Source organism: Arachis hypogaea, chromosome 12, assembly GCF_003086295.3.
Source record: "Arachis hypogaea cultivar Tifrunner chromosome 12, arahy.Tifrunner.gnm2.J5K5, whole genome shotgun sequence".
Classification (NCBI taxonomy): domain Eukaryota; kingdom Viridiplantae; phylum Streptophyta; class Magnoliopsida; order Fabales; family Fabaceae; genus Arachis; species Arachis hypogaea.
The window spans coordinates 102,114,216-102,132,403 of record NC_092047.1 but is presented as its reverse complement, the minus strand read 5'-3'; the positions used below and the strand labels follow the sequence as shown (position 1 = coordinate 102,132,403).

The 18,188-nt window shown below is 34.9% G+C and overlaps 2 protein-coding genes across 2 annotated transcripts; one reads left to right on the top strand and one right to left on the bottom strand.

Moving 5' to 3' along the window:
• Positions 1-906: 906 nt before the first annotated feature.
• On the bottom strand, positions 907-3,497 carry LOC140176825 (uncharacterized). Its single transcript, XM_072208379.1, has 6 exons — positions 3,396-3,497; positions 2,997-3,272; positions 2,933-2,941; positions 2,053-2,826; positions 1,201-1,662; positions 907-1,017 (listed from the first exon to the last, which is right to left on the bottom strand). Exons 1-6 carry the CDS (start codon positions 3,495-3,497, stop codon positions 907-909), a joined length of 1,734 nt encoding a protein of 577 aa, XP_072064480.1.
• Positions 3,498-3,831: 334 nt separating this feature from the next.
• Positions 3,832-5,966, top strand: LOC112727945 (protein NRT1/ PTR FAMILY 8.1-like). The gene is made up of 2 exons (XM_072209599.1): positions 3,832-4,221; positions 4,996-5,966. Exons 1-2 carry the CDS (start codon positions 3,962-3,964, stop codon positions 5,825-5,827), a joined length of 1,092 nt encoding a protein of 363 aa, XP_072065700.1. The 5' UTR covers positions 3,832-3,961; the 3' UTR covers positions 5,828-5,966.
• Positions 5,967-18,188: the final 12,222 nt, after the last annotated feature.

Genomic DNA, 18,188 nt, shown 5'->3' with positions numbered 1-18,188 from the left:
CTCCTAAATCCTAATCATTACTCAATTTGCTTCAAACATTCAAAACTTGTAATTTCGATCATCCAAAACCGACAAATTACTTTATGCCTCAGTCTTTCTTGAAGAATGCAAGACACACCAATACTTCTAGTCTTCGACATTGAGATCTAGAAAGTCACAACAAACTTCATCGATTACCTTTTTTTTTCTCTATTTTTTTTCTTTGGTCAGAACGAACTTCATCATTTAAGTGGGTTGTAAAAGTTAAAACCCATAGCAGAAAACTCAAAATCAAAACATAGAAACAAGATATTGCTTTGACTTTTTGTTGATGACAAACAACAAAACTGAATTCTCATTTCTCAAACAGGTATAGGTTTGCACCGTGTAATGGTGCTATCTTGTTCGTTTGTGAGATAGGCTCAAAAACATAACATAGATATAAGTTAAAAAAAGGAAATTATTATTTGGATTTGCAACAGTTGTTATATTCTATTTAAACAATGGCAGAAGTGTTAGTGAATAAAAGGAAAAGGAATAATTACAAAATGAAGAAAATTCTAATGCTTAATGTTGCCAAGAGCTCTTTTCAACAACTATTTTTTTTTTTCCTTTTAAAGGTCACATAACAGATCAAATTTTGAGTGTTTTCATAGCAAGCTACCTTCCTCTTTGATTTCCACATCGATACTTCTGGTCTACTACAATAGAAATGGAAAAGTCTTCTCATGATTTGAAAATTTGATGCATCCATGTCTGCAAACTTTAAAGCTATAGTAAAAACAAAAATTCTAAGACATGGAAACAAAACATATTTTTGTTGATGAAGAAAATGGTTCTATACATATTTGAGGAAGCAGCAGGTATAGGTTGGTACCATAAAATGAGGTTACCTTCTTCGTTTGTCAGATAGGCAGTGTTTCCAAATTAGAAAACCAGCGACACCAATCCAGAACAGCGGCGAGACCAGAACGGAGGCGAGAGACAAAGGTCCATGAAATCTCTAAGCTCACAAAGAAGTAAAGAAAATGGTTTGTACTGGTTGAAGCAATTCAGCATGTCAAACATGCTTAACCAATAGAATAACTGGTTCATGGATTGTTAATTTTTTTTTGGATTACAAATTTAAAAACTAATGCCAATTGTTATAAAATCATCTCCTCTCATTAACCATGAAATAACACATTATTGAATGAGTGTGATAGGGTTAGAACTACTTACTTTTTTAGCTCTGCCAAAACTAACAACATTCTTATCTTCTGGCATATCGGTAGCATCCCTATCTTCATTATTTGGCTCACCATATATGAGATAAACTGATGTCTTCTTCACAACAAATTCTGTCCCATAAACAACAATCACAATCTCAACTCTGTCTCCGGGTTCCAAACTTGAAATTATGCTTTGCCACTCGTCATCTTCAAGAGAAGCTAGTGTGTCACACTTATACACTTGAATGGTAGATTTTGTGTAATTTATTATCAACACATTCTTGAAACATTTTAGTGAGATGGTGTCCGCAGAAGAAGAATACACAATGCACATTGTCATTATCTTCAAGTCACGTCCATTCCCGTGAGGGACATTGAAAATTATAGAAGCACCATCAGAATTGAAGGTCAACCAATCAGGATAATTGTCACCCGGCAACAAATAATTGTCATGCTCATTGGTGCTCAATTTCTGAAAAGAAAAATTCATAAAATCTTAAATCAATAATTAATTAAACAATTAAGAAAATGATGTTCTAGTGTCTGAATTCTTGTTGCTAATTAAAAACAGAGGCACTAGATTTGGTTCCACAATAGAATCTATAAGACTGTGAAATCTTAAATAAGAGGAAACATCCTCTATATATCTATCAGTTTTATAATCATACACCAAAATAAAAATAGAAATCAATAAGTTGTTACACATTTTTTCTTTGGTTTCTCAAAAGTCAAAGGATTCTATTGCCAATAGCAATGGCCAAATCTTGGAGGCATTAAGATCTCTGAAGTAAATATCATGTAGTTGTTTTAATATTACTCTTAAGTTAAACGTTACTATAAAAAATAAATTTGAGAGAGATACCTGAAAAACTCTCTCTCTAAGAATGTTGCTGACTTGGTTCTTGACTCCCACTTCAATTAGAAGAGACTTGACTAATCCATTCATTTGAAATTGATTGCAAATACTAATTATGGATGAACTTCCCATGTTTGAGACCTGTGATGTAGTTGGTGTTGCTTCTAATTCATTGTAATATGTTGCATATAGAGTGTCCAAAATTCTTGCAATACCTTCAGCTAGTTGAAAATCTGAGTTGTACTCCACTTGCAAACTTCGAAGCTTTCCTACATCTGAGGAAACAAGTTCCAAATCCATACATGTTTCAACTTGAGATGAGAAATTATTTGTGGGTGACATCCATGACCAAATGAGAGAAGGAAACACATCACGTGAGAATCCTTCATAACCACTCAAAGAAACATATCCAATGCTTTTTGATCTTACTATTGAAAATGGCACTTGTGTTATTGCAGTCTTGTCTGCAATCAAAGTTACCAAGGATTCCATTTGGTCCAAATCATTTTCCAATTTATCAATCATTGAGCATCCCGAAATAATGAGAGTTTTCAGAGATTTCAACTTATAGAAAGTTCTTGGAAGGTTATGAAGGCTTGTGCAATCTTCCAAATTGATCAAAAGAATGTATTTGAGATGTTCAATGGTTTCTGAAATTGCAGTCAAACGTGGACAGTCGTTGAGTAACAACTTTTCAAGATTAGGCAAGTATGAGAAGTTAGGGGTTTGTGTCAAGTGCTGAGAATGGCTAAGATTGAGAATTTTTAACCTCTCAAGGAGCTGAAAGAAAGAAAGAAAGATAAATTATGAAAGAAGTTTGTTTGTTTGTGAAAGCATGACCAACATAAAAGCATAGCTCAAGTCCTATACATTAAAATAGCATTACCATGAGAACCTTAAATCAAAATAAATATATTGAAATAAGTTTGAGAAATATTCAAAATTTATACCTTTGGCTCTTTCCACACTAATTTGAGACTGCTAGATTCTAACTCCATGGAAACTAAGCTTGTTTGAGAAAAGTTTGAAGGCATATATTTCAAAGGAAATCCATGCCAGTAAAGGCATCTTAGATCTTTTGAAATATATTCAAAATCTCCACCAAGTTGTACACCTGCAAGTTGAAGCAATCTGAGTTTCTTCATCTCCTTAAATGCTTCAGTCTTCAAACAAATTGTATCAGTTCTTGTCAACTTCAAAGTTAGTCCCTCAATAGCTTTTGTACCCTGTAAAATAAAATAGACAGAATTATATCAGAAACCAAATAAGTACAACAACAAAATCAAATATTATGTTCATTTAGCTTTCTTTGGTGATTTCATAAACAATAAAAAGCATGTAGATATTACAATGTGTTTTTGTAGCACTTCAAGTACTTCCTTCTGCAACCATAACCTGCAACGCCCCTCTGGCTCCTTCGGATATTTGTCACGGACGATTTCTCTTCCCATATTCGCAGCAAATCATGCATTCCAAGTTTGTTATTTTTATCAATCGTCACAAGACTTCGGTCTACGAGAGTGCTTATTCCAACTTCAGCATCATATTCATCTAACATATTTATGACGTCATTTCGATCCATCCCAATAAAATCTAGGATGTTTATTTACTTTTTTTCAGGGAATGTCGCTGTTAACATTGTCTGCTGTAGCACCTGGACTGAAGCCTGTGTGTCGCAGTATAAGTGATTGCCATCCAACAACAGGACAAACTGCAGCTCTCTTTATCGCACTCTACTTGATTGCTCTCGGAACTGGCGGTATCAGACCGTGTGTTTCGTCTTTCGGCGCTGACCAGTTCGACGAAAATGATACCATTGAGAGGAAAAAGAAGAGCTCTTTTTTCAACTGGTTTTACTTTTCCATCAACGTGGGTGCACTCATTGCTTCCTCAGTGCTGGTTTGGATACAAATGAATGTGGGGTGGGGGATGGGGTTTTGGAGTCCCTGCGGTTGCCATGATCATTGCAATTATATTTTTCTTCATCGGTAGTCGATGGTACCGGCTGCAAGTACCCGGTGGCAGCCCTCTTACTAGGATTTGCCAAGTCATAGTCACGGCCACAAGGAAATTCAGTGTTCAGGTGCCAGAAGATAAGTCTCTTCTTTATGAGACTTCAGATGCAGAATCTGCCATCAAAGGATGCCGCAAACTTGAACACACAAAAGAACTTAAGTGAGTTATTCACACCATGCTGTCACTACTTAATTATGATAAATTATATTAGGCAATCAAAACTGGTTGCAAGTACTTTATTTGGTTCCTTAACAAAAAGGTTTTAAGTTCAAATTCACCTTAGTTGGGTCAGGCCAGATAAGCCGAGTTTCCAGCAATAGAATTTAGATTTTGGCGGTTTAATTGGGATAAAAACTAGTTGTAACCAACATGGTATTCCATCAATTTCAAAATAAGTATCGTTTTCATTTTTTGTGCTTCATTGAAAAGTTAATGTAATTAGACAATGGGCTTATCTAGATACATTAATTTTTCAATGAACAAAAAGTGAAAGCGACACTTATTTTAGTCAGAGGGAGTATTAGTTAAGAATTAAGATAGTAAATACTTTATTTGTTTCCTAAACTAAGAGGTTCAAAGTTCAAATTTACCTTAGTTGAGTTAGGCCAAATCAGAAGCAGAGCCTCATACAGGGTAAGGGGGGAAATGGCCTCCCCCAACCATCAATTTTCTCTATAAATTATACATAAAATTTTATTTTATTTTATTCTAAATATAAAATTATTTTTTGGCCCCTCTTTCACATTGAGGCTAGCTCTGCCCTGGGCCAAATAAGTCGAATTCTCAGTAATAGAATCTAGATTTCGAAAGTTCAACTGGGATGAAGAAAGGTAAAATTGCGGGCTTGTCTTTTTCCTATTCTGCACTTCATCATATAGCATCTTCTGGTTACACTTTCATTCTAAATTTTTCTTTTATTCTTATGTTTTCCAGATGTTTGGATAAGGCAGCAGTAGAGACAGACTCCGACCGCCTAAAGGATTTGCCGAATCCATGGAAGCTCTGCACGGTAACACAAGTCGAAGAGTTCAAATCCGTGATTCGCTTGCTCCCAGTTTGGGCTTCACTTATTGCCTTTGCAACTGTGTACTCTCAAATGAACACCATGTTTGTTCTACAAGGCAACACAATGGACCAGCATATTGGTCCAAAATTCAAGATTCCATCAGCCTCCCTCTCCCTTTTCGACACTCTGAGCGTCATCTTTTGGGCACCGGTCTATGACCGCATCATTGTCCCATTCGCAAGGAAGTTCACTGGACATGAACGTAGATTCACGCAACTTCAACGTATAGGCATTGGCCTCATCATCTCCATTGTGTCCATGATTGTGGCCGGAATCCTAGAGGTCGTTCGTCTCAACATGGTCCGGAAAAACAACTACTATGATCTCGAGACCATCCCCATGTCGATCTTCTGGCAAGTGCCGCAATATTTCCTCGTCGGAGCTGCGGAAGTCTTCACGAACATCGGTCAGATGGAGTTCTTTTATGGTGAGGCACCTGATGCTATGAGAAGTCTCTGCTCGGCTCTGTCACTAACAACTATGGCCTTGGGAAATTATGTTAGTACCTTTCTTGTTACCATTGTGACAAAAGTTACCACAAGTCATGGAAGGCTTGGTTGGATACCGGACAATCTGAATAGGGGCCATCTTGATTACTTCTTTTGGCTTTTGACCCTCCTCAGCTTGCTCAACTTCCTTGTGTATCTTTGGATTGCAAAGAGGTACAAATACAAAAGGGTGATAACAAATGTTCGTTGAGATGTTGGCATATGATGTTCCACTACTTTGTTATCTGCTCTAGCCTCTAGAATTGTATTTTGTGTTTAGTCTTTTTAGTGGATTTGATGTTGCTATATGAACTTTTATGTTGATATTTATGTAGATGCTATTTGTGGCTTGTAGTTTTTCTTAATAAAAAGGTTCCTTTAGTGTCTTTTTTTTTTCCTTTTCTTTTCTTTCGGAGTGAGCTCATATTTTTCAAATGAGAAATATTTGTTAGAGAGTTTTGCATGAAAAGTTCTAAATATATCTTTTGCTGAAATCATATTTACTAAATTGATGCACGGTTATTTATCCAAATGCCTCGTATACAATCTAAGCCTTTAAGGCAATAGATGTCAAGCTCTGTCTTCTTTTGAATTTAGACATAAAGCTTGTCTTCATCCTATTAGAATTGGAAAGATATTGATACTTTATTTCAACTAGAGTAAGATTCGTGTGATGCACGAAAAATTAAATTAATTATATTATATAATATATATATTTAACATGTTATATTGTTTAGAAATATATTAGATAATATGTAAGTTAATGTGAAACTTAGAAGTTAATTTATAAAAAATATTATACAATATTTGTTTGACAATTTATATATGATTTAATATTATTATTTAACAAAAAAGAAATATAAAAAAAGATATACAGTTTATTATAAATAATTGTGTTTAATCGTTATTTTATAATTCAATTGAGTAGTGATATATATTAAATTTAATTGACTAAGAAATTTAAAATTTTGTTTAGTGGCGTATCGAAATTGATTTTAATTTTATAACGGTTGATGATAAATGATATTTTAAAATAATAAAAATAAATTTAAAATTTAACAATTATAAAATCAATAAAATTATACATAAATTAGATTATAAGTAATAAAAATATTTAATTGAAGTTTATTCATCTTATTTTATATAAGTATTTTTTAAATAGTTACTTTTGTTTATTATTATTTTTTATCTTTTTTAGGTTATATTTAAATACTATAGTACAATGATAAAACTATTAGATGAAATACAAGTATGAATATTATTAATATTTTGATAATTAAAAACGATATTCAATTTTCTAATTTTATTTTTCATGAATTATGAAAACATGTACTTTCATCAATATTATTAAAACTAAATAATATTAAAAAATATAAATTATTATAAAGAGAAAGAAGTGTTATATATACGACAAAAATACTATATAACTAATAAATATAATTATACAAAAAATACAAAAATAATAAATACAATCGCACAATCACCTAGTATATACGTTTAATAAATTAAAAAAAAATTACAGTCATCAATTAAATTCTAGTTGTGCAAAAAATTAGCAAGAGTGAAGAAGAAAAAAGAGAAAGAGATATGAGATTAGGTAAGAAGAGATAAAGAAAATGTGTGAAGTGAATGATTTATATAGTAAATATAAGGAGTGATGAGTATGAAAGAAGAGAAGGAATTAGATTTTGATGGTTTCAGTGGCTAAGAGAAGGGAGGGTTGAATCTTAGCCCCTTTTTCACTTAATAACACTTGCTGGTCTTTAAAACAACTTCAGGAGACTTTTTGATTTTTGTCTCGTACCTAGCCACGAGACTTTTTCTTTTTATCTCATGACCCATCACGAGATATTTTTCAGTTTTATCTCCTGTGCAGTAGAAACAGAAATGGAGTAGAAGAGAGAGAAAATTACACCCAGATATATCCTAGTTCAGCTGCTAAGTGCAGTGCATCCTACATCCAGTTTCCATCACAATGATGATGGAATTTCACTATAATCATCCTTGATTACAAACACCAATTCTCCCTAGGAACTACCCTTCCTATCCGGGACAAGTCCAGAATCTAAACCCCAATCCTGAACTTGACTTGGTTACTGCCAAGCTTTCAACTGCTAAGTGCTAACCCAACTTGCAAGGGGATTCCCACAGAATTATGAAACACAACACAGATGTACAAAGGACCTCTAAGGACATCTATGGCTTTTTCTTTTAATTTTGCACTCTCTGCCTTTTTCCGCTCTATGACTTTTTCATACAAACCTCACTGTTTGTCTTTTTCCATGAGATTCAAGACAGACAAAATTAAACAGAAAAATTACAAAATAAAAACATTGAAGGAGAAGAACTTCTGTTAGCTTAGGTAGCTATGAGAACTCTGTGCCTTGCACTCTCACTCCTTGCTTCAAGCCTTGACTGTTCACCCTTACTTATAGGGAGAAGCCTCCACGGTTGAAATCAAACAAACCAAGCTAATCATCTTCTTTATGCAAACCGGTTCGGCCAGAGAGAGAGGAGAAGTAACCGAATGCAATAACCAACATGCAATTACCTCTGGTTCTTCCTTGGTCACCAAAAATCATCAATCCGAGCCTTTCATCTTGCCTTGCACTCCAAGATGAACTCATATCCCTTGATGCATGCTTGATGATGACAGCTTTATCTGCTCCAATCTCTGCCTCTTCCATCACGTAGCCACTGTAGCTACCTCCTGTGGTGGTTGAACAAAATCAGAGTCAAGCCATCCCTCTAAGGATCTTCTTCTTCTGACCGATATCTTCTTCATCCTCTTTTGGTATGGAGAAGCTAAGATCTCTTCACCAAATCTTACCATAAGTGATGAAAATCTTAGCCACAACATACTTTTTGTTTTTTTTTTCTTGCCATCATTACAATGGTCTTGTAACTTGCTTCTCCTTCTTTTTGGTGGCTAGGCTTAGCTTCCATGGTTTTCTCTGTGATATGACCGAAGAGAAGAAGCAAGATGAGAAAGAGAGGAGAGAGAAAGTTGAACACTAACTAATGGGTTTTGATAAAGTAAATTAAATTTCCACTTCCCTTGCATTAAGTAGCGTGTAGCATTGATGATGTCCATCAAATCAATAGCTAATTCTCTCTCATGTTTCCAATGTAAGTTTAATTCAAGTTAAATGAATTTGAAGTCCATCACATGATGAAAATAGGATCCGTTGGAAGCAATGAAGCAAAGCATTTGCTTTCTCTTTCTCAATTGGTTTCGGACCAAGCATTGGATCTTTAGTTAAATATGGGCTAATAATAATGTGAATAGAATCTGGCGCAACTAAACAATTCAGCCAACATTCATATCATAATTTGCATGAGGCTGAATTTTTATTTCATACTGGGCTTTGGATCTTTTCTTTTTATTCAGCCCATGAAAAATCTGCACAAACAAAATTATCAATCAATACATATGAATTAAAATCAAATTGGTAATTTTGTAATTTAATTAAATTAATAATGTTTGTTCATCATCAAATTAAATTTAGAGTTTTCCAAACTCATCAATCTCCCCCTTGATGACAAACATTATTAAAATTGAAATGGAAAGGAATTACCACTACAAGAAAATGGAATATTTGTAACAAAAATTTTGTATCAAATTAAAAATTGTTACAAAAAATCCTTTTTTTTGTATTAATAGTTGCTGATTGTTACAAAAAAAGTATGTTTTGTAACAACATTACAAGTTGTTACAAAACATCCAGATATTTTGTAACAATACATTTTATTTTGTTACAAATGATGGTAGTTTTTGTAACGCACCGGTGTTTTGTTACAAAATATTGAAATGTTTTGTAACAAAACATAAAGTAATTGCAAAAATTTGTAGTATTTTGTAACAAAATAGTTTTTTTGTTTCAAAAAATCAAATGTTTTATAACAAAATATTTTTTTGTCTGAAAAACTTAAATTAATTTGTAACAAAAAATTAATTTGTCACGAAATTTAATATTGTTTGTAACAAGTTTTATTTTGTGTCACAAAATATGTGTATAATTTATACATTTTTTTTTCAAAATGTTAAAAACTTTAAGAATTAAAAAAATTGTCTTTATATTTTTTTAAAATAATTTTATTTTGTTTCAGAAATAAAAATTTTTTTTTATATAATTCTTTTAAAATATATTGTATAGATTATTTTTTACATATTCATTAATTTTTAAATGATGTAAATATTAATTTATATTCCTTTAGAAAATTAGTATATAATTTATAATAATCAGAATTTTAAGATAACTTAAAACTAATTTGTAAAATTTAAATTTTTTTATTAATTTATAAATATAAATAACAAAGAGTTATAAATATTCCAAGAAAATGTAAAAAACTAAATGCAATGTTAAAAAAACCAAGGGCTAATAGCTAGTGAATGTAAAATGGTAAAAAAACCCTAAGGTTCCCCCATTCCCCCACCTCACTCGAAGCCTCACACTCAGTAACTCTCAACCCATGGCGCCGTCAACAAACCCTATCTGCGAGGGAAAAAGGAGCTGCTTGCGGGAGAAAGAGTCACCGGCGTAGCCCCTCGGAGACATCTCCGGCTGCGTCGTGGTCCTCAAGTCGCTGGTCGAATCTGGTTCGTGGGTGCCACTCCTCACCTCCGTCTCTGTCGGCGTGGCCGTCTTGGCTCCGCTGCCTTCCGCCTTCTCTACCTCTGCGTCTAGCCTCTTCTGTTTCTGCTACCACCGTATCTGTGGTCGTCTTGGTGGGTGAGTCCTCTGCTGGATGTGCGCTGTTCCTGCCGAAGCTCTGCTCGTGCCGAAGCTCTGATCGTGCGGTCACATCTCCTCGCCGGTGGCCTGCGTCTTCGACGGTGGAACGGCCCCAACTCGTCGCTGAGAACTGAACTTGGATCTGCTTCTGCCATTCTTCAATCTAGAGGTGATGATTTTTTTTAATATATAGTTGTTGTAAATTAATTTTGTGGACGTAATTCTTGCTGTTTTATTGTAGGTTTAGAAGAGAAAAATTGATGCTAATTATGTAAAAATAAATGATTTAATATGTTGTTCTGTTTGTTCTTTTTTCTTTCTTGAGGGTTGTATACTAAAGTTGGAAAACCTGAGTTACATAATAAAGCAGAAGAAACCTCTATTAGCACTAAAAAGTTTGTCTTCTAGCTTGATAGTGAAATGATGAATTTTTAAAAAAGGGTCTTCTTCTGGTGTTGTGTTGCAGTCTTCAATTTCTTCTGGTTCAGCCGTGTTTCGTTGGTCTGCTGGCGGTCTGCTCTGCTCGTCTCCTCTGCTGAAGGTAAGTCCAGTTAAAAGTAGTATTGAACCTTGATTCTGCTGATGTTGTGACTGAAAATATTAGTTTTTATATCTGTTTGACTATATTAGTTTTATTAGCTTATGCTTTCTTTTTATTCTGTTCCAATATTTTTTTATACTTTTGTGTTTGTGAATTGAGTAAAGTAGGTAACTATTTGATCCTTAGTAACATAGAGATATTGTTTAAATTCTGTTAATAATTTTGTGTATTTTACATTGCATTAATCTAGGATAGTTTATGCTGCTCTGCTCATCCGGCGTTGTCCTTTGCCTCTGCTGGTCTGATTCGGTTGTCCTTCTTCTCCTGCTGGTCGGGTCTGGTCCTATTATGTTTCTGCTAAAGGTAAATTATCCATTTTTTGTATAGGATTGTGAATATACTTTATCCACTTTTTGTATAGGAATGGTGATTGCCTTTAAAGTAGTTAAACTTTATGAATTACATCATATTTGCATTTGCTAAGTTCTTCAATCTTTATTCCACTTGTTTAACTTTTTTGAAATCTATAATATATTTTGAATCAAGTACCAACTTTTATTGATGTGCTTTCCTTTGTGTAATTGTATATTAAACGATTTTGCTATTTTTTTATTTTATTTTTCTAATTTTATCTCTGTTAACTTTATTGTAGATTGCGTAACATAATGGCTACACGGAGATTGACAAGGGCTGCTGCATCTGGTTATACACCACGAGCACCTGCCACGGCCCCTGCAGCGCGTGCCCCTGCCCCCGCCCCAGCCCCTGCAGCACCTATCTCAGCCCCTGCAGCCCCTGTCCCAGCCCCGGCAGCCCCTGCAGCACCTATCCCAGCTCCTGCAGCCCCTGCAGCATCTGTCCCAGCCCCGGCAGACACTACTTCAGCACCACCCACTGCCCCTGTTGATAGGCGTATTGGTAAAAGGGGACCTTCGCGTAGGATTGCAACAAATAGGGTTATCAAAACAAAGACAAATGGGAAATTGGAATTGCCGATCTCTTTGGAGAACTTAGCTCCTAATGGCATCCATGCTGATCTGTTTGCATCTGAAGTGGGTATCGTTACAAGACAAAATGCTCCTTTGGATGTAGAGAAATGGAGCCAAGTTGGAGATGATGTCAAGCAAAAAATATGCGACATCGTTTTAGTAATAGATATTTATATTTTCTATTATTCAGTTTATTATAGAAGTTATTTCTGCTAACTAACTTTGACAAATCATTTGTAGGAAAAGTTTGATATAGCTGATACACAAGTAATGCGCAATATGATTTTAGCTAAGGCTAACATATGTTATCGAAGTTGGCGCTCAAGATTGCGTGAGCACTATGAGTTGTATCAAACTGATGAGGAGCGCCTTCAAAATCCACCAAACAATGTTCTACCGGAGACATGGGAGACTTTGGTGTCCTACTTGGAAGTCCTTCTTTTCAGGTTTAAAATTTTCATTGTGACAACCATTGAGGTTTTTTTTATGTTGTTTTGCTATTTTAGGTCAATGCAAATTATTATAGCTGACCTCCTTTTGTCTTTTGTGAGTTTGGTCTTCTATAGGAAAAAAGTTTAAGAAACAAAGATAATAGAAAGCATCATGTTGTACCCCATATTGTTGGTCGAAGGACATTTCAAGTTGTTAGACGTGATCGGGTAAATAGTCTTAAAGTTTTAATTTGGTCTTCTATTTTTTGCTATATCATGTTTACACTTAACTACATGCTATATTTTACACTTCCAAAAAATTTGCAGCGCCATCCTAGAACCGGTGTCGAGCCTGACATTCAAGAATTATGGCAAATTACTCATCAAAAGAGTAATGGAGAATGGGTGAATGAAAAAGCTAAACAAATTGATGTAACATTCTTAAGCTTTTCCTCTTTTTGTTGCATGGAAGTTAAATATTATCTCCATTTTCAAATTACAAATTGGATTGTGTAGGATGACATTAGCACTATGCTTGATGACTCCTATGATTTGGAAAATCCTCTCACTCCAAATGAAGCTTTTCTAATTGTGAGAGGTGACAAAAGTGGTGCAAGTTATGGCATAAAGGCTTCAAAGTCTAAGTTAAGGATTCAAGCACAACTTCAAGAGGCAATGCAAGACCGTGAGGAGCTAACAAAGGAAATAGATGTACTCAAAGAAAAACTTGAAGAGCAACGAACATGGCAAGAGGAAGAATTAGCTCAAATGAAAGCTCAATTGGAATCTCAACAAGCTGTTGTCAACTCTCTCATAGCGCGCTTTGACAATGAAACAAACTAGACCCTAAAGGTACTCCTAAAGTTGCTTATGTTTTTAATATATTTTTGTAGATGATTCCCATTTTATATTAGTATACTTTAATTTGTATATGGATCTCTTTATCACATTTTACTTGTGTCATGGTTGAAAAATGACAAATGTCCTATTGATTGCTTTGATAAATTTGGTTGGGTATGGCTGAGACATAAGTTGCATATTGGTTGTGTTTGTTGGAACCATGAACGGTGGAAATATCCAATTTTTAGGGGAGGTTCTGTCGAATTTTTTATAAACAGTTTGGATAAAACTTAGTGGAAAAATTATAGATAGTGTTATATCTTGTTTCTAACTTTTTGGTTTCGGTTTTTCTTATTTATAGGAGTGCTGAAAGGGTGACCATATGCAACCTTGAGGGCTCAAGAATGTTTTGATGCATAGAGACACTAATCTATGTTAGAACTTTTATGTTTTGGTTGAACTAATCCATGTACTCACTAGCTAATGTTATTTTGTTTCAAGACAATTTTAGCTAGAAGGATCTTGTTTGACTTATGTATGTTTTTGCATATTAAATAGATGTAAACTAGCTTATTAAAAGCGTTATTATATTAGTTAATTTAAAAACTAATTTACTAAATTATGCACATAATTTGTAATAAAAATAAAGTTGTTACAAAATAACTTATTCGCTTTCGTAATTGAAGAAAAAAAATGTTACCAAATCATGTTACATTTTGTAACAAATTTTTTTGATAGGAAAAAAATTTACTGTCACGAAAAATACCTTCAAGATCAAAATTTGTTACCAGTTTTGTAACGGCTTCTGGTTTTTTGTATCAGAAAAAATTGTTACAAAATATGGTATTGAATTGTAACAGTTCCATTTTTCGTTACAAAAACTTTTTGTAACGGGACTTACTGCAATTGACCCTTTTTTTGTTACAAAAAACTTTTGTGTCAAAATATCGACATTTTGTAACAATATTTTTTGTTACATATACGCCTTTTTCTTGTAGTGTACAGATTAGAGTATAAAGTACTCCCTTTGAATATTTGAATTTCTTCCTTTCTAATTGTTACATGGCTCCCCCTCAATATATGCTATTTTTCCAAGGAAAGCTTTATACCTGTAACAATTTTTATTAAGCCTAAGGCAACAATGTTATTCAACATATTTGTTGTAGAATGTTGAATGGCTTGATTTATGAGCAGAATTGAATGACAAATAAAACTCCTTTGCTATCATATAAATGATTTTCTGCTCAAACACATACAAAGCAATTGAGTACATATCAACCAAAAAATATTTTTGATGTTCCAAGAGGTTGCTATTCAATCTATTAAAAAATATTTTCCGAAAAAATATATCAGAGCAAAATAATCAGAGCAAGGAGAATATTTTTAATGATCATCTCAAAACATAGCAGCTATCAGAATTTATTTACATATCACAGTTTAAAAGGAACTGCCAAAAATAAAGTATTCCTGATCCAGAACAACAAACATATTCACCAAGGTAAACCACATGTATTCACAAGATAAATCAAATGCATATTTCTAATCCAAAACACAGCATGCATATCTACAAGATAAACATATGCATCACAATCAGGCTTATCACCATAAAGAGTGATTGAAACAAGGGTGATCATGAATCCACAAAAGGATTTCATCCCCTGTTTTCTTAATTTCAATTTTTCAGTCATTTCTCCCCCTTTTTGCATCAAAGGGCACCTGCAAAAGATGACATAGAGAACAAAATATCCAAAGTATACCCAAAATATCAAGAGTGTATCACAGTGTTATAGGTCTAGAGTGTCAAAGCAAACTACTATAGTATCATATTGAGCCGAAACAAGCCAAATATCAACAAAAGAAAAAGAAACAGTGATTAATCATAAGATAAGTGGAACTCAGATTCATCCGCCTCAACATCACTGGCAGGACCCATCTCCTCCTTAAGGTTCTACAGCATCAGGCCTACCCTCTCTTGGCACTTCCCCCAAGATCTTTCATTTTCAAATGCTTGTTTTTGCGCAGCCTTATAGGAATCCACCATTAGCTTAGACATATTAGAGAACTCAGTAAGGATGTCTCTCATGGATTCGGCTGTCTTGGAATGCTCAGGTGGCCTGCTCTCAAAGTCGCTATCCGAATCTACTGATTTCTTCCCCTTGGTTCCCTTCATAGATCCTCCTCCTTTTATCATAGATACCTTATTTTCTACAGCTTCATTTGTGAGATCAATTTTAAAATATTCAAAAATACTTGTTAAAAATATGCCATAAGGCAGATTCGCCTTTTTGGTACTCTTGACTGATTCATACACGTGTCTTATCATAAGGTAACCAAATAAGATAGGAGTAGAAGTAACAAGAGAAAAAAGTATGAGAGAGTCAGAAACAGTTACTCTGTTATGTGAACCACTTTGAGGGGTTAGGATATGAGTGATGATCCTATGGAGCAGGGAGTTTGTAGGGCCGAGTGCCTTGTGAGTCGGAATGGTGCCGTCCAAGCCAGATAAGTTTTCATAAATGTGTTGCAGGGCAATCTTGTATGTGACTCCAACCTGGAAGTCCCACTTCTCAGACATATACGCTCTTGGCCCCTCATCTGTATAGCCTAGAGCAGTTCCAATTGTCTCAGTGTTCAGAGTCATGTAAACCTTCTTAACATAGGAGTGGATGGTGCCATCGATCAGCCGAATGTTGGCATAAAACTCACGTACCAAACCGGGGTAGACCGGTTTTTGAATATGGAGCAGTGGTGTCCATTGAAGAAGGTCAAACAGAGGGGAAAGGTTGATCCCTTTGTTTGTGAGTGAGTCGAGATTGACTAGATAGGTGGCACAAAGGTGGCGTTTTTCCAATACCTCCTTGTAAAACTCATAGGAGGCACATGAGTTGAACCTGGCGGGATCAAAGTGTGAATGGGATTTGTTGAACTTGTTTTTGAAGTCCAATGACTCCAAGTTTGTTGGCTCCCTGGTGTTGTGCAACACGAATCCTTTCGTCTTCTGGGTACTGCGTCCGGGTGTGGTCTTCTTTGGTGGTGATTGCGGCGGTGATGAAAGAGGTGAAGTGTGTGATTCTTCTTCTTCAGCCATGGGAACCTTCTCCTTCTTTTTCCTTGAAGATGTCTTCGTTGCAATTACTTTTCTCCTTATGGTGTCTGTGTGTTTAGATGGTGGTGAGGGAGAGGATGAAGAGGTAGAATGAATGTGTATGTGGGTGTGGGTTTGAGGTGTGGAAGGTTTTTGGGAGAAGAGGAGTCTTTCACTTTTTCTAGGGGCGGTTTTCTTTTTCATGATAAAGAAAATGGAGAAGTGGAAGAGGAAGAGTTGAAGAGAACCGAATTGAGTGGGGGAAGAGGGAGGTTAGGGACACATTAAATATTGAGTGGAGAGAGAATTAGAGGGAGTTTAATGACCATTAAAGAGCGGTTATTAACCAAGGGAATTTTCTCTTATTTGAAATTAAAACTGAAAAGTGGTTTCCTAGAATCAAGGGATTAGTGGAGGGAAAAGATTTGATTTGACAATATCCTCTTCGAACAAGATTTGATGAGACAACAAAAAGAGATTGTGATCTACACAAAGAGGAACTAACAAAACGGTCAGAGTGGGGTCAAAGAAGTTAGGTGGGGCCCAAAAGAATTAATTTCTGCGCAGTCTCCCCCTTAATCATAGCCCTCTCAACACACCCTGATTTTTATCTCCTGCTTTCCTATGAGACAAAACTGAGCAGAATAAAAAAATTTTACAAGTTATCAATAGAACTTAAATCAATCATTTCCAAACTTTTTCTCAAAGTGCAGAATCTGTCTTCACAGAGGGGTTTTGTAAAAATGTCAGCAAGTTGGTCTTTAGATTTTACAAATTGAATATCAATAGTACCCTTTTGCACATGTTCTCTAATAAAATGATATTTAATTTCAATGTGCTTGGTTCTTGAGTGCAGAACAGGATTTTTAGAAATGTTTATAGCACTCATATTATCACAAAATAAGGGTATACTATTGATCTTTAATTTGTAATCTTCCAACTGCGTTTTTAACCAAATTAATTGTGAACAACATGCAGATGCAGAAATATATTCAGCTTCAGCTGTGGATAGAGCCACTGTGGCTTGCTTTTTTCTTGACCACATGTTGAGTGAGCTTCCAAGGAAGCAACACATGCCGGATGTGCTCTATCTATCCACCCTATCTCCCGCATAATCTGCATCACAAAACCCTACTGCACAAAAGTTATCAGATTTAAGATACCACAAACCATAATCACTTGTGCCCTTAATGTATCTAATGATGCGCTTAACGAATGAAAGATGGGATTCTTTTGGGTGGGATTAAAATCTTGAGCATACACCCACACTTTGAACAATATCCGGTCTAGAGGAGGTAAGGTACATGAGAGATCCTATCATTCCTCTATACCGTGTTTCATCCACATCTTTTCCATTATCATCTTTTTCAAATTTAGCGTTTGGATGCATTGGTGTTCCCATTGGTTTAGAGTTTTCTAGGCCAAAATTTTTTATTAGTTCTAGTGCATACTTTCCTTGGTGAATAAAGGTACCACTAGGAGTTTGTTTAATTTGGAGGCCAAGAAAGAAAGTTAGCTCTCCCATTAAACTCATCTCAAACTCACTAGTCATGAGTTTTCCAAACTCTTCACACAAGGACTCATTGGCCGATCCAAACACAATGTCATCCACATAAACTTGAACTAGGAGAATATCATCATTAGATGCTTTAATAAATAAAGTAGTGCCAGTGGTACCCCTTTGAAATTGATTTTCCAACAAGAAGGCACTAAGCCTTTCATACCAAGCTCTTGGAGCTTGTCTAAGGCCATAAAGAGCCTTTGAGAGTTTAAAAACATGGTTTGGAAATTCTTTATCTTCAAAACCAGGGGGTTGTGCCACAAACAATTCTCTATCAATAAAGCCATTTAGAAAAGTACATTTTACATCCATTTGAAACATTTTAAAACCCTTGTGGGCAGCATAGGCAAGAAGCAACCTAATTGCTTCCATTCTTGCTACCGGAGCAA

Bases quoted from the DNA above. Each gene is read 5' to 3' on its own strand.
- LOC112727945 (XM_072209599.1), top strand. From the start codon at position 3,962: ATGTGGGGTGGGGGATGGGGTTTTGGAGTCCCTGCGGTTGCCATGATC. The intron at 4,222-4,995 runs GTGAGTTATTCA...TATGTTTTCCAG, and splicing joins GAACACACAAAAGAACTTAA to ATGTTTGGATAAGGCAGCAG.
- LOC140176825 (XM_072208379.1), bottom strand. From the start codon at position 3,497: ATGGGAAGAGAAATCGTCCGTGACAAATATCCGAAGGAGCCAGAGGGG. The intron at 3,273-3,395 runs GTAATATCTACA...TTTATTTTACAG, and splicing joins AAGTGCTACAAAAACACATT to GGTACAAAAGCTATTGAGGG. The intron at 1,663-2,052 runs GTATCTCTCTCA...TTTTCTTTTCAG, and splicing joins TTAGAGAGAGAGTTTTTCAG to AAATTGAGCACCAATGAGCA.